The 17,770-nt window shown below is 40.8% G+C and overlaps 1 protein-coding gene across 1 annotated transcript in view; it reads left to right on the top strand.

Moving 5' to 3' along the window:
- LOC123748325 (macrophage mannose receptor 1-like) overlaps positions 1–17,770 on the top strand; it is a 418,517-nt gene that overhangs the window by 122,279 nt on the left and 278,468 nt on the right. Inside the window, exon 2 of the mRNA XM_069316575.1 lies at positions 17,122–17,213. Within this exon, the coding sequence (XP_069172676.1) occupies positions 17,159–17,213 (55 nt within the window). The 5' untranslated portion in view covers positions 17,122–17,158. The remainder of the gene's footprint in view (positions 1–17,121; positions 17,214–17,770) is intronic.

Genomic DNA, 17,770 nt, shown 5'->3' with positions numbered 1-17,770 from the left:
AACAGACTTATCTCCCACATGCTATCCCTCCTGGTCCCTTGAAGTTACTAACTCTCGCGCGCTGTCTCTACCCATAATTCTCTCCCCCTCTGCCTCATCCAGGATGAGGGATGGAAAATACAGACTTTTTAATATTTAAAACTAATTGAACAACCACTTGTTCTCAACATATACAAAAATGCAAATAAAATATAATAGTTACCTTCAAAATATATAAGTTACAATGCCACCTGCTTAATTACAGTAAATTAACAATCATATGAAAAGTAAAAATTGACATCTGGAACTCCCATAACTGAACAGGTCCAGCAATTCTAATTTCCCGAATCTAACAGGTATTAGACGTGTGAAGAGCAACCGCGCTCCTGTCCCCACTGACATTGCCACACCACACGATAATTTACAAAAATATAATATAATAATGTAATGATGAAATAGAACAAAATAAGTTTATTTAAATTTATATACGTATCCAGCTAGGAGACGTAACACTTCCACCGCCAAGAAAAAAATGCAATAGATTGAAGATCAATGGCATTTTTTCCAGAGTAAAAATGTATGACACTTGAGATTTATGGTATTAATTACACCATACATGTAAAAGTAATAGGAACACATTTCTGGACAAAATGAAAACACTCCAAATATATTCTTACAGGAACTCAGAAATTTCAGTCTAATGACTATGTTCTACATATGTTTCACTGGAGTATGCAAATTTATCTCTCCAGGGTACTATCTCATTTATTTCACTTTGTTTCAGATCATATTTCACACTCCTATCAACATTATCATCATTAGCATGAATAAAATTGTCAATAAAGGTAGCTGCTTTCACACAGTTATCACGGCAATTTATCTTTCTATCTATTTCTACTATTTCTGTAAGATCATTCCCGTATTTCCATGTGATCCCTTTTTCACATTGTGAATTTTTCCAAGACAGACTCTATTTTCCATTACTCCCTATTTCTGGAGCTGAACTACTTACTTGAAGCTGACTGGATGTACAGTAGATTTGGGACTTCTCCTGGGTATGGTCTGACAAAGACATCTGCTCTTCATCACTCTTGATCCTCTGTGGAACACATACTCTCGCCCAATGGATACTAAAATTAGAGAAATTAGCATTAAACCTCACAATTATGTATAAAACTTTCCCATTCATAGAACCTTCAGAAACACAACACACCGACTTAGCAAACCTTTGACCTTCAAACCAAGAAATACAACCCAAGATAAGTGCAAAGGCTACCTAATCGAACTGACTCAGATGATCCATAAGGAACACAGAAATCAATTTCCTCATAACTCTGTCATAATGATCAGTGAAAGAAAACAGGCATATGCCTAGGCACCATATCTCAATCATAACTCAGAAGACAAGTTCACACCCCCTGATGGCTGTACTTGAACACAACACACACTTTCATCAACCGTCTAGTCTTCCAAAAGACTAAATAAAACATCCCGAAAACTTGACAACCCTCACCATCACTTTCCAAGTGATTTACGTCTGATGACAAACAATCAACCAAGAAGTTTAAGGGTCTTAACATCTTGAAGATGCACAGCAGATTATCTGGGAAACACCCAAGGACAATCTGAAACCTTTCACAATGATTAACACTAGGTAGGATAACTTTATCTCCCAACTTGAAATACACACCTGGAGCCTCAAACATCTGCTCCCCAGTATGATTTAATCCGTCACCATCACTATGACTCTGAAAGTCAACTCCAATATGACTCTGAAAGTAAACACCACACTTGAGAGGAACATACACTTTCATCACTCGTGCATCAAAATAACCTGGATCTGAATATTGAGACACTGCTCTAGCATAACTCACCACTTCCTCAGAACAATTGGATGCACAACCTACTTGAGTAAACTTTCTCTGCTCAACCACAGGGTTGGACAAAGATGTCCCACAGTCCATTACTTCACAAGAGAATGGCTCCTGCAGAATAAAAGTAGATTTCAACATCCTACACACACTCTGACTCATTGTACACAATGAGAAATACTTACTCCACATGGAATAAGAATCACAAACCACAAAACTCCGCAACTTAAATCCAAATGATACTCTACCACTCTTAATGGTTTTACCAAAATTTCCTCCCATGACTTCTGGAGCTGCTTGGAGTACTGTCTGCTCACAATCAATAATATCACTACCAAGCTGGGTCACATCCTCACAGACAACTGAAGAGGGAGGCTCAATGGGTCTCCATCTACTCAACAGAAGCTGATCCTCTGGCTGCTTTCCCACACTCTCCAGAACTGAATCTACAGTACAGACTGTCTCCTTGCTTCTCTCTGAAATCTTAGGGTCAGTTCTACTCAATGCACATAAATTAAGGGAATCTGAAGCGAGCGGGCAAGTAATAGGTAGTTTGACCTCCTCCCCTATACTATCACCTTGACTAGGGTGAGGCGGGGCCTCTACAACAGACTTACTCTCGACAACTGGTTCTAAACTTTGAGTGAGCGGGAATACTTCTGCCAACCCGACATCTTGTCCTAAACCATTCACTTGGCTGGATTACAATAGAGTCGTGGCTTTTAAGTTTCTCTCAACTCCTGGCACAACGTTCGTAGTGAGCGGGCAAGACAATGGTACATGGACATCCTTTCCCAATTTATTGGAATAAAGCAGAGTCATAGTATCAGGCTTACTCTCAACAACTAGGTCGGCCACACAGGAATCTGAAACAACCACATCCCACTTCTCCACTGAAGGGGTACTGGTTACTGGAACAAATGCTTGAGTAACAACATTAGAACTGACAACTGGATTTATAATAGTACTGACATCAGCACAGGTAGAATGGACAAAACCATCTACTCCAACAGGTTGTTCATTCATGGAACTAATTTCAGCACAGGCAGAATAAACATGGTCTGCAACTGGCTGTTTACACAAACGGGGATCATTCTCACCCACAACAGGATTTATGGCCACATCATTACCCAATATAACATCCACACCTGGGATGGGCAACTGTGTACTAACACCCACAGTGCATGAACTTGGAGTAATGGTGGATCTGAAATTAAGGTCTATTAGAGGTACAGTCTTACATCCTGCAACACTCTGAAGAACTACAAACTTTCCAGTGTCTCTCTTTTCAACATCAGAAAGAATACTGGATGAAATTATGGTTTGGGAAGCACCTGTATCACGAAGAATAACCACTGGCTTCCACTTCCCATTAATACACAAAACTTCACCTGAAGACATATATGGTGAATACTGTTTCACCCAATTGGGGTTTACAGTTACATGTTTATTAGTAAATTTATTTTGCACACCTCTACAATAAATGAGACCAGTTGGTTGTAACTCAGGGTGCAATATAAAACAGGAATTAATTCCATGGCCTTTTCTCTTACAATGGGAACAGGACCTTACAATGGACACACCTGTGGAACCAACTGTAGGTTTAGAAGTAACCTTATTATTATTTGACATTCCTGACAATGAAGTAGAAGGGTTAGGTTTAGTAAGAGAAGAGCTCATGGGAGTAACTGGAGCACTAGGACTGGATGGATTCTGATAAGGAGTTCGGTGAGCATTATAATTTATTCTACGACTTGACTTAGGTAAAGTGGCCGTAAACTGGGCCTTAGTCAACAACTCGTGCTCATCCGCGAGCTTTGACAGCTCATAAATGTCTGTTACATTCTTTTGTTCTGCCATAAAAGTAGACAACTTGTCTGGGAGACATGACAATACTTCTTCTGTGATAAGAAGATTCTTTAGAGCATCATACTCGGTTACTGAAAGTGACTTTAACCATCTGTTGCAAAAATTCGTCTTCTGACGAGTAAAATCTGCTATTGTCTGATCGCTTACCCTCCTTAGGTTCCGAAACTTTTGCCTGTGTGCCTCTGGATTTAATTGATATGCAGTTAAGATGCTTTTCTTTACAAATTCATAATCAAAGCTATGAGCGTCAGGTAGGGATGTAAAAACCTCCTGACTACGCCCCTTAAATTGAGACTGCATAATGGCTACCCATTGATCCCTTGGCCAGTTCATACTGATTGCAATCTTATAAAAATGTGCAAAGAAAACCTCAGGATCCTCCTCATTAAACTTGGGCAACTCTATATACTTATTCATCCTTATGAGATTATTATCACTATTTGTTGAAACATTACTAGTATTTCCATGCCCAGCTGCCATACGCTGTGATTCAAGCCTGAAGTTAGTGTCAGCCATTTGTTGTTGAATCTCTAATTGTTGCTTCTTTGTGGCTTCTAGTTGCAACTGTGCCATAACCTCTAACCGCCTAGTCTCGAGCTCCCTCTGCTGAGTTTCAGCTTCTAATAATTTCTGTTCCTTTAAAACTTCAAACTCTAAAATTTTCTGTTTCTTTTGAGCTTCAAGCTTAGCATTTGCTATTTGCGCTTCCAACTCAAGACGCTTTAACGACATCTGATCACTTGACTCCTCTCTTACCTCCTCCAGAATTTCTTCATCTAACTCTCCATTCTCAACTAAATTCGTCACAATGACTTTCACAATTTGGGCTTTAACCATTCTATTGTTGGCGGTCAAATCCAACTGATTTGCCATTTGTATTAACTCAGACTTTTTTAGGCTCTTAATTCCCTCAAAGTCTGGATTGGCCAACAACGACACCACTGGATTCTCCATCGTTACTAACACTTGGGGACTGTAAGCTCCAAAAACCCCAGTATATAGGCAAGACAACAACATCTCTTTCTAGGCGTTTAACGATGCATAAGCAACAGGGCTCCATTGCAGGTGACAGCCTGCATCTATCACCTGTCAATTTCACACTCACTCCGTGGGTCTGGAGCACTGCTTTTGAGAGAGTTTTGACATACCACACACCATAGCCAGAATGTTGCGTTTTCATGCAACTGAATGAAAGAATATATGCAATTTTTAGATCTGTCCATAGGAGCAGCGTTACCTCTTCATCCATTAACAACTATTAATGGTTTTGTACCATCCTACTTGCTTTTTTTCTCTCTCTCTCTCTCTGGCTCTATTCAGATCATTAAATAGGGGAAAAGTAACATCATTTCCTTTCTCCTGATGGACCTGTTCACATATTTTTTTTCCTTTCACTTAGACGGACAGCTCGGGTCTAAGTGGGTGATTAGTTTTCATGACAGACTCGAGGGGGGTGTTCATCATCACCCTTCCCTCCCCATATCGGGCTTTTTATTATAGAATACAATTTTATATTATATCCCCATATTATAGAATTAAACATTTTATTAGTATTAAACTAGAGCCAGATTTCCCCACATGTGGTGTTTGGGCCAATGAGACTAGTCGTTATAAAGCAACTATTCATAATCTAAGTAAATTCAACAACAGAAGCAAAAGCGGCAGTGCCATTTTGTACGTTCTACCAAAGTGAGGTTTGAAAGAGTACATTTTCTCGGCTTTGCATCTCATTGTCCTGAATCTGGAATTATAAATCAAACAAGGCCAAAACAGATTACAGATACCACCGATTTAAAGATATCAAACTGAAAGGGAAAATCCAAGGAAACAAACGTTGACGTCAATGAATAATAAGGAAGCTGAAAGTTCTAGGGAATTCAACTGAGGTTTGTGTAATTTTATATATACGCTCTATAAAATTCCTTGATCAACGCTATTGGAATATTTGCCTAAAATATTTAAACATTTTGTCCCTAATTCATGATTACATTTTAATGGACGAGTCCTAGAAAGGACAGAAGAAACGGAAAAAATGGATATCTATAAGACAGATCTCTGTGTTCACAAATTCTAAAACAAAAATTGCGAAGTGTGATTCCATTATATATATGACATTACACTTAATATTTTTTACATTACAGTCAGGACATGGGGACAGATACATATAATTAGCAAGTTGAGAAGTAGGCGTTAAATTTTTCTTTAGGATTTGACCTTAGAAAGGCAGAAGCAACCGCCAGGACCTCAACAAAAATGTTTAAGTCCCTCTTCACTTGATCTTCGGGCTCCTTATATGACGTTACACTGGTAAGGGTAACCCACGGGTTCTCACTTCGATATTGTATTGAGTGTGGCGCTATGAATCAGGTTTCGAATTTCCCAGAAGCAGGTTTTCAGAAAAAAATCACATGAACCAATACAGTATTAAAATGTGGAAACAATTTTGTTGTGGGGTTGATATAAAGACCGTTCTCTAACAATCAAAAACGTTTATTCAACAAAGTACTAAACTACTACAACAATGATTTTATGTACCTTAATGGCTCTTTCAATGCAACTATCAACAACCGAGTATAGGAACGACTCCTGTCTATTGCTGCAAGTCTGAAATGAACTAACTTGAACAATTCGGAGTGCTCATTGATGACGCAACATTGCAATCAAACCAATTCACAGCCCTCTGCAATATGAATCTATAATCACAACTTGCTAAGACAACTCCTGCAGCTCACTGTGCTGAGACTGTAACGACTAAGTGACAACACAAGTAACCACCTGCCAATTCTACGTTAACGCTTGTCTCTCAAGACACAATCAAACAGAAGAATGAAAATTACACTAATTGATCAACAATGATTAATATCGTTAAGTGACTGTCAACAGCAGTCAGCAACAGTTTTCTTTACGTTAACACAAACTTGTCTCACCGACACTCAACAGTCAAAATACTAATTCTCTCATAATTACATCACACTTGACCCATCAAGCATTCAGTGAGTAATTAGTAATTACTGTCACATAGACAGCTAATTAATCCAAAACGAGTTACGTTAACCCCACTGTCTATCACTAAACAGTGTCTCTCAAGTCTGTCATTATCACTTAACGGGAACGTTAATTAACTAATTAATCAGAGCAAGTAATTAACTGTCCTAGGGACTGCTAATTAATTACTACATGTATTGCGTTACTCTAATTAACCTGCCTAAGCAGGTATCCACTTGTGTATTCAAGTAGCGCTAATTATCCCTAATTAACCTATGTGCATAATTAACTGTCCAACAGACAGATCTTATTAAATCAACGAATTATGCTAGACCAATTGACTTCGCCCTCCAACAGTCAGACAAACCCTGATAATTAACTGATGTTATTTATCTACCCTAATTAACATGAGCCACTAATTAGCCATCCCACGGACAGGTAACTAGTCTCGAGCAAATTACTTTAACACAAACCACCCACGCCTTCCAACAGTTCCTCATCCACTGTGTGAATTCATTAATGCAACGCTAATGACACAATTAGCTAGAGTGATCAATTAGCTGTCAAACGGACAGAAAATTGCACCACTAACGCATTTACGTTAATCTCAAGACTGCCACAACACAACAGTCCTTCCCGCCAAGCAATGTGCTACCTCTTAGGTGTGTTAATTAACCTCAGTTAACTCTCCCTGAATCCTTCAAGTGTCCTCCTCACACAAAGAATACACTCAAGGTCTTGTCTTACAGACAAATAACACACAGTACACCCATCAGCCCCCTGCACTGAGTGTCACACTTCCCACAGTGAAATAAATAATGTATAATCAACGCAAAAATCACAAAATACACACTCTGTATAAAGAAACTCACTGGCATAGAACTGGTTTCTTCTGGAAAGATAACATACATATATGGTATATAACCAATAAATCCCTAACCTCAACACTGTGTTCCACCATGGAAAATTACTATAGCCTGACAATGATGAACCGTCTTAAAGACATACACACTAAATGTGTTTACCAGAGTAAAACATACACAAACGTTTACTGTATTATATCTATTTGACCTCACCAGTGATGAGGTCAAAAGGAATCTGTTGGAGCTGAATGTGTCAAAGGCTGTTGGGCCTGACAGAATCTCACCGTGGATTCTAAAAGAAGGTGCAAAAGCACTAAGTGTGCCACTCTCTATGGTGTATAACAGGTCACTAGAAACGGGAGACCTTCCGGAAAGCTGGAAGACAGCTAATGTAGTCCCAATTTACAAAAAGGGTGACAGGCAGGAGGCACTGAACTACAGGCCAGTTTCCCTAACTTGTATACCGTGCAAGGTGATGGAGACGATTGTGAGGAAAAGGCTCGTAGAGCATCTGGAGGGAAACAGCTTTGTAACACATCACCAGCATGGGTTCAGAGATGATAAATCGTGCCTCACAGGCCTAATAGAATTCTATGACCAAGCAACACAAATTAGGCAGGAAAGAGAAGGGTGGGCAGACTGCATTTTCTTGGACTTTCAGAAAGCCTTTGACACAGTACCTCACAAAAGGCTGTTATAAAAGTTGAAGCGGCAGGCAGGAGTAAATGGTAAGGTGCTCCAGTGGATAAGAGAGTATCTAAGCAATAGGAAACAGCGAGTAACGATGAAGGGGGAGGCATCAGAGTGGCGAGATGTCACCAGCGGAGTCCCACAAGGCTCTATACTCGGACCCATCCTGTTTCTAGTATATGTAAACGACCTTCCAGAGGGTATAGACTCATTCCTCTCAATGTTTGCTGACGATACAAAAATTATGAGAGGAATCAAAACAGATGAAGATAGACAGAGACTACAGGACAACCTGAACCAATTGGAAGAATGGTCTAGAAAATGGCTGCTAAAGTTCAACTCAGGAAAGTTTAAAGTAATGAAATTAGGCGAAGGGAGCAGAAGGCTGAACACAAGGTTCCATCTGGGAGGTGAAATCCTACAAGAGTCAAATAGAGAGAAAGATCTGGGGGTTGATATCACACCGAACCTGTCCCCAGAGGCCCACATCAAAAGGATATCATCGGCGGCATATGCTAGACTGGCCAATATAAGAACTCCCTTTAGAAACTTGTGTAAGGAATCGTTCAGGACCCTGTATACCACTTATGTAAGACCAATCCTGGAGTATGCAGCTCCAGCCTGGAGTCCATACTTAATTAAACACAAGACGCAGTTAGAGAAGATTCAGAGGTATGCCACCCGACTGGTCCCGGAACTGAGAGGAATGAGTTACGAGGACAGGCTAAGGGAGCTGAACCTCACAACCCTGGAAAACAGAAGAGTAAGGGGAGACATGATAACCACCTACAAAATTCTCAGGGGAATTGACAGGGTGGACAAAGACAAACTCTTTAGCGCGGGTGGAACATGAACAAGGGGACACAGGTGGAAACTTAGCACCCAGATGAGCCACAGAGACGTTAGAAAGAACTTTTTCAGTGTCAGAGTAGTTAACAAATGGAATGCATTAAGTAGTGTTGTGGTGGAGGCTGACTCCATACACAGTTTTAAATGTAGATATGATAGAGCCCAATAGGCTCAGGAATCTCTACACCAGTTGAGAGGCGGGACCAAAGAGCCAGAGCTCAATCCCCGCATCAAAACTAGGTGAGTACAAATTCACGTCCTGTCCCCACACACAGTCGAGCCCTCACCCTCGACTTGTAACTGACATTAATCCTGGTAATCTCACAAGTCAGCACTCCCAATCACCTCACAGGTGTTCATGGACAGATGCAATGAAAGATCCCCTAGCATCGAAGCCAGTTTCTGAGAATATTCACCAAAACAAAACAGGGGTACTTACTCTCACTAGACTAGTCACACGCATTCACACTTTCTACATTCATACTACTGTGGCCAATGCATCTGAAGCTGAAGGTCACGACCTTCACGTAGCCGCACCACGGATGATGAAAAGTTAATATCCTGAACTTTGGACCGTAATTCCTAGACTTACTAACGGAAAGTTTCCACAACACTGGAAAGCCATTCCCAGATTCATCTCCATCAGATTCCTTCAGACTAAGGCACCGATGACGATCGATATCACGACAATTTTCGGATATATCGCCTACATTCCGTTGCCTCTGTAAGTGAATCACGCGGTCGATGAATCTACTTTTAAGTTCACTTTCCATAATAAAACGAATCCTCATCTCCCCGGCCCCGGATTGTCCTCTCAGTGGACCCGTGGAGATGGTACGAAAAATTTTAAGTGACTTATATGTTGTAGCAGACGCTATTTCCGAAGCTTGGCCTAGCACGGAAAGTTACGTGTTCCCCTAGCAACAACCAAGCTAGAATAACCCTTGGCGCCTAACCCAGGGCTCTTGCCAAGCGGGTTACCCCAGTACTCAAATCTACCAATTACAGATGAGTACGTCATAAGCCTAGTGCCTCGACCAATCACAGAGCTATCACGTACCTCCAGATGGGGGTCAGGATGGGTGAGGTGCCGGCCTACAACGACCATTACTCTCCCAATCCCCAATTCTGTCACCACTCTCCTCGCTTCACCAGAACTTACAAGAAACAATTTCATGTATAGAACTTTTTTGTAGACTTTTCACAGCGGCCTCTGTGGTAGCAATGGAAAGGTCATGACCTCGGCTTTCCGTAGACTCTCAACAAGCTGGTGTAGGACAGGTCTTTCTCAAACCTGGGCCCCGTGCACACACTGTGCACTGGCCTCTCATGTCGTTTTCTCTCACACAACACTGCACTAGGGAGCTGGAAATTCATCTCCTGACAATAGGACTGGAATCTTTATATATAAAGTTTTATTTTATATTATTCAATTCAATGAAAATCATTAATATTTTATTAAACATAAAAACTTTCAAAATTTATATTAAGGTTTCAAGTACTTAAAAATTTGCTATTAATCATTTTATGCACGTTTCTATAGCGACAAGGCAAATTGACGTGAACAATATTGACCTCGAAATAACCCTTACATAGTAATTAATGTAAACTGTCATTTAAGGTTTAGGAAGGGAAGGAAACTATCAGGAGAAAGTGTTAAGCTATTACGACTATATAGCACTTAGAAGGGGTGAGAATAAGGATTTGGGATGTGATGGGAGAAAGGAATGGTGCCCAAATACTTGGACGGTCGGAGTTGAAATTGAAATTGAAATAAGTTTATTGAGGTAAAATACACACAAAGTGATGAGGTAGCTCAAGCTATTCTCACCCCGTTCAGTACATCGTGTTAATACATACATATACACACATCACAAACAATAAACATATTACAAAACATTCTGAGAGATAAACATCTATATTTCCTCCTTCACAAGTAGTATGTTATCAAACGTACACAAATACTTTTATGATCTAGGTATACTATATAGACAATTTGCAAGACACATGCAGATAATTCAACAAAAAATTAGTCTTGATGCAAAATTCTTATATCTCTCAAGAATATCATCAACCTTTCCGTTGTGACACATCCAGGCTATTTGTTCAGGAACAGTCCTTATCTCAGCGTTTCTATATACATTAATCAACGGACAATCAAGAACATAATGGGCCAGGGTGTGAGACCTTAACATACCACATAGTTTACACTTCGTGTCATTATCATGAACACCTATCTCATATTCCCAGTAATATTTGTACCCAAGCCTGAGCCGCATGTACACAGAGTCACTCCAAGCATTTCTCCTTTTACCATAAGTGAAATGAGTGTTTTGACTCACATACATGTAGTGTTGCATGGTTTGACTTCTCTCATACATTACACCTCTCCTCGCCACTTCTGCCTGTGCCTGAATATTTCTGATTTTGCTTCTTATTTGTCTCATTGTGAATTCGTATTCAATATCAACTTGTGGTTTTGATGTGGCACGTTTGGCCAAGTCATCCGCCACTTCGTTGAGCAGTATTCGAACATGAGATGGAATCCACATGAATTTCACACTATAGCCTTTCAGCTGTATCTCAGTTAACCGTTTCTTACAATCCTCAACTATGGACATGAAGACTGGGTTTCGAGTGACTAAAGAGTCAAGTGTTCCTCGGCTATCGATAAATACAAAAACATTTTTGTCGTCATGACGTACTTTCTTCAAACACGCCAGAATGGCCTGCAGTTCAGCTTGTGTGGATGCTATATAATTACTAAGTCGGAGTTCAATAATCCTGTCCATAGTCCCAAACTCAGTATATTCCCTTATTTGGACACCACACGCTGCCCGGCCATCCTCCGCCACCGACCCGTCACAATATACATGTAAACTGTTGCCTCTTGGTAACCGAGATATCATTCTTCCATACAAACACCGTAATTGTCCCGGTTCATGATAAATCTTTTTCACCTTGAGGGGTACAATTTCGACGTCTATTTTCTGTACTTTCCAGGGAGCAGACCTATTACACTGTCAAGAGGGTTTACAGCAGTCAAGTACATCGTATTCCCTAAGGTCATGAGCTAATCCCCTCGTGTAGCGTGTCTCCCTCAGTTTCCTGGAAGTGTGTACGTCACTCAAGCAGGTCTGAACGTTTTGAAACAGCTTATCCCCTCCTTTTCTCCGCATGAAACGAATATATGCTCTAGTGTTAATGTCACGTCACGGACTCTATCATACACACTCTGTAAATTTAATTCCATTCTCATTATTTCAATCATTGCATTTCTTTGACATCCAAGAATAATCCTCATAGCCTCGTTCTGTATCAGCTCTATTTTTTTTTAATTCTGCCTTGGCCTGTGTAAGACAAAACAGGTGCTGCGTAGTCTATCAGGGACCGAACAGTGCTTATGTATAACATCCGCAAGATAGGTACCCCAACACCTTTACCAGAAAAAGCCAGTTCTTTTAGAGGATGCAGACGGGCTTTACATAAGTTGCTGATATGATTTATTTCAGCATTTTACTCTCACATGTGTATCCAGCATACATGCCCAGACACTTGTACTTCTGAACACGGCTCAGTTCCACACCATTTAGAGTAAGTGTTATATTTCTTCGTTTCCTATACTCATATTTGGTTTTGTCTGCATTTATAACTAAGCCTAACTTGTGACAGGTTGTACCAAGTATGTTAAGAGCAGTTTGAATTTTGTTCCCAGAAGTGCCTAGCATAAGAATGTCATCAGCATATATGATCGTCGTGACCCCTGGAGGATACATCTCTGATGCTAATCTGTTCATTAATACATTGAATAAGGTGGGACTTAAAACTCCCCCTTGTGGGGTACCTAACTGAAACATCCGTTCCTCAGACATGTATCCCTGGTAATACACCTGACCTTTTCTGCCTAGTAGATAATCCCTTATCCAATGTAGCAATCTCCCTGTTATTCCCAGATTGGCTAATTCGTATAAGATTACTTCCCCCATTGACTTTATCAAATGCTCCTTGCAGATCAACAAACACTCTACAATTGTCATCCACATTAGACAAACACTTTAAGAGACAATCCGCAGTACTTTTGCCTTTGATAAAACCAAAGAAATTATTGGACATGTTATCACCTGCAGGGTAGAATAGACTATTTAACAAAATCCTTTCCATCATTTTACAAAAGCAGGATATTAAGGAGACAGGCCTGTAGCCTCCGTTTGACTTAGGGATAGGAATGATGACAGCCTATATCCATTTTCATGGTAACTTTCCCTCTCTATAACTCATATTAAACAAATCAAGTAAGGGATTAGGTTTCATACCGGCTAAATAATTATGTCATACGTTACTCCATCGTTCCCCGGAGCAGTAGAGCTGCCACTTTTTATAGCATCCAGTAGCTCATCGTGAGTTATCTCAGTGCATGTTACAGATCTTGTATTTAAGGCACATAAAGTTACTCCATTTCTAATATTTTCCCATGACTCAATGGTGACTCTCGTGTCTTCAGGTAAGGATTCCATACCAGCAGCATTAGCCCATTTATCTACTACCTCATTAGCAACGTTCCCTGGATCTGAGTGAGCAATGAATTTGGTCTCACAACCCCTGACTTTATTTACTGCTCTCCATATGTCTTTAAGGTTTTTAGTATTACCAATGGACTGAGCAAAGTCTTGCCAGTATCTGTCCTGCACCTCCTTCCTCACCTGACTGCATTCCCTAGCCACTTCCAATATTGTATTTTTCTCTTCATCCCTCATTCCATTGTTTAACCATTCTTTATGTGCACTCCGTAGCATTCTCTCCCACCCCTTAACTTGTTGATCATTCGAATACTTAAATTTCTTAGGTACATGCGTCTTGCTTCCCCTGCCCCCGTTATTTTCCCTCTGTACTAATTTATCTATGTTCTCGACCATGTCCTCGTAAAAAGTATCAACGCAGAGCGGCATGTATTGTTGCTACCAATCTCCCATATTTTGAATGAAATAATTTTTCATATCTTTATTAATATTTAGCATTTTCCTTTGAAAGTGGACTTGTTTTTTCCCCAGTGGAAGTTCAACGTTCAAGGCAAAGTGGTCACTAAGTAGTTCCCGAACAACCCGAGCCTCCCACCTAATCCCCTGAGAGTCTAAAATGCAGGCATAGTCAAGCCTTCCTCCCCTGATGTGAGTTGGTTCATTGTTTCCCAAGAGACAGGTATCTGGATGATCTTGTAGAAACTGTAACCACTTGACCCCATTAGCATTAATACTACCCACTGCCCGAAGGCTTGTGTGCCGAGCATTAAGGTCCCCAATTACCAGTGAAGGATTAGTATAAATAAAGTCAGGTAGATAGTGAGGGTCGAAGCAGTTCCTGGATACATACAAATTAACTTCAATAAATTCCCCTTCCCTTACTGATAATTTAACACAGACACTCTCTATACCTTGTGTTTTTGACGGGGGTTCTACTAACTCTGCTGGTATGGAGTTCTTAACATAAATCGACGTCCCTCTGATGTTATTTGCGGCGAAGAGGTGAAACCCTTTATAGCCATTTAATTTCAATAGGCCTTCATTCCTATCCCCTGTCTCCTGGAGAGCTACAACATCAATATCATTTCCCATCACAAAACAATGAACATCTGTAACCCTGTTTCTTAAACCATTAACATTCCATGACAAAACTTTCAGTCTAGGGTGATCCATTATTAAACAATTCACTTTCTAAGTCATCCCCAATAAGTTCACTAAATGATAGCCATACCTTGTATAACATCTCCCACCTCCTCCCAAGTTCACCAGTAAAAGCGACATTGCGTTTCTCAAGAGATTTTTTCAGTCCTGTGACGTCAATTACTGGCCAAATGTGTCCTTCATTTTATGTGTAATTATAGGGTTCTTCCTTTCACTACGACTTTCATCATTCACACACACTTCACTTTCCTTCATTTCATCACTCAATATTTCATTATTGTCCTCAACCACTATATCCTGACTTTCCTTCACTGTTTTGTGACTTTCCTTGACCTTCACCTGAAAGTTTAATTTCGCCTCGATGGATTCGATTCTCTGCCCAAGATTTCGGAGGAACTCGCCAACTTTTCTTATTCAGCCCACACCTCCTTGACCATATCATTATGGCCCTCTTTCTGAGCCACAGTAGCCACTTCACTCACCGTTACACTGTCACTGCCGGAGTCCTGAGTGTTGGCGTGGCTGCTTGTTGCTTGAGCCTGACGAAGTAAAGGTGACTCCTTTACCCACGCATTCATCCGGTTCACTGGCGCTGTTTGGGGCAGACTGTTTTGCTGTGCTCCCGGTGTCTGGGTAAGAGCTCTTGCTTGCTCTGTAACATTCACCGGCCGGGGAACATCCATACTCGGCCTCTTGCTACACACAGCCGAGCTGGCATTGTGAACACCTCCACAGTTGCAGCATCTGGGAACTATTTTCTCACCCAGATTAAGTCTGTTTCTACACACATTAGAGAGGTGAGACTTTCCGCAGAAAGACATCGTGGATCATGTTGACAGCTCCAGGATTTATGCCCCCATCTGCAGCATTTCAGGCATATTATGGGCTCTTCCACATACTTTGCTACATGCCTGTAGCCAACCTCAAATTGAATTGGGAGCCGGTCGGCCGAGCGGACAGCACGCTGGACTTGTGATCCTGTGGTCCTGGGTTCGATCCCAGGCGCCGGCGAGAAAAAATGGGCAGAGTTTCTTTCACCCTATGCCCCTGTTACCTAGCAGTAAAATAGGTACCTGGGTGTTAGTCAGCTGTCACGGGCTGCTTCCTGGGGGTGGAGACCTGGTCGAGGACCGGGCCGCGGGGACACTAAAAAACCCCGAAATCATCTCAAGATAACCTCAAGATAGCCCTGGTGATGAACCTTCTCTCGGGAACTTCACCTCTCACTAGAGACACCACCTGATTCCTAGCTTCACCTTTAATAAGGTGACGCTTGGCCCACACAGATCGTTGGTCGTCGAGGATGAATTTGGGGTCTAGAATCTGAGGGCATTTGTAGATTCGTCAACCTTCGTCAGCTTCTCGTTCCCCTCCGGTATTTGCATAACAATTCCATCATATCATTGCTGGGTAAGAAACACTACTGCCTACATAGAACCTATCGTTAAGTATGGTCTGCTCACACTTTCCTTCAGCAGGGTCTCGAACTTGCGGTGTTCTCTTCCAAGTTTGACTGTCCACAGCGGCTTGTGATGATAGGCCAGTGTGCATGAGGCAGGGAAGAGAAACCTCCATCTCCGCTGACCCTCACCTTCCTGACATCGTTCCGTCCGTTTGTCGACACTGGTTTGATCAGTCTCGGCGTCGTTCTTCATTCTCTTCTCGTTTCCGTTATGTACACTATCACTGTCAACACTACGCCTTACATCCTGTCTTCTCCGTTTCTTCTGTTGCCTGGTTAGAACTTTTTGGAACTCACCCTCCTCGACTGACTGGCTGCTTTCCGAGTCCATGTTAATATTGCCGTGGGAAGTAGCCAGTTCTTCTGGTGACCGAGTACTGGTGATCTCAGTACCGAGCATGAGGGGAGATGTGTAGAATGCGATTGATACTAGTCAGTCTCCTTGTGTGTAGACTGAGCTAAACACCAATACTAACTTCACCCCTAGTCGCGGAGCAGGTACTTCTTGACCCGACCGCGTCCCAGGTAAGATTACGGTCGGAGTTTGAACGCCGACCTGCATGAAGCGAGACCGTCGCTCTACCGTCCACCTCACAAGGTTAAGGGTTAGGAGTGGAGATTTATTTGAAACTTCCAAAACGATAACAAAGTTGACCATTTGATCTAGATTCATAATATGTATTTTCACATATGAGACGAAGAACCTTATTTTTTGTTCTGGTAGTAGGTTCAACCCTTTAGGAAAGGGTTGATTATTTTATTATTTTATCTTTAGGAAATTAATAAAAACTGGCAGTATGAGAATGTTTAAACACTATGTATTATTATTGGAGGGATTTTTTCATGTACATAATAACAATTTTTACCGGTTTCAGAAGCTAAAGAAACGTCAACCAATTGCCGTAAATCGTCATGGAGCGAATGACCTGGCCCTGGAAGTTTATTTTGTTGGCAACTGCTTGTTCAGGTAATACACAAATATTTAAAGAACTGTATTAGTTTTGTATTGGGCTTAAAGTCTACTTCTAGGACAGTGAATATAACACGAAGAAGAAGGTACCCCATTTGGTTTACATGTAACCGGAAATTCTTTTCGGTTATGTTACGGCGTCACTGAGCCAGTAACCTGGTTCTTTATTTAAATCACTGCGTATGGGGCCTTAGTGCCTCTTCTTCATTGATCCCACCTCAAGTTAAAAGAAAGTTATCATGAATTGGCAGTAGCAAGCAATCATGAGAGAAAAAGAGGGTTAAAAAATATTATCAACACCTTCACCACTATAATATCTTCTTATAGATATTAATAAATCACGAAAATTAACAGGCAAGGAATTTCCTTAAATACTTTCGTATTTAATAATACATCTTCAGAGGGGTGTATTAGACCCTTCTGAAGATGTATTAAGGAAATTACTTAAGAAGTACCTAAGGAAATTCCTGTTTCAATTCTTCCTATATATATATATATATATATATATATATATATATATATATATATATATATATATATATATATATATATAG

Source organism: Procambarus clarkii, chromosome 84 (assembly GCF_040958095.1).
Source record: "Procambarus clarkii isolate CNS0578487 chromosome 84, FALCON_Pclarkii_2.0, whole genome shotgun sequence".
Lineage (NCBI taxonomy): Eukaryota > Metazoa > Arthropoda > Malacostraca > Decapoda > Cambaridae > Procambarus > Procambarus clarkii.
This window is presented reverse-complemented; position numbering and strand designations above follow the sequence as displayed.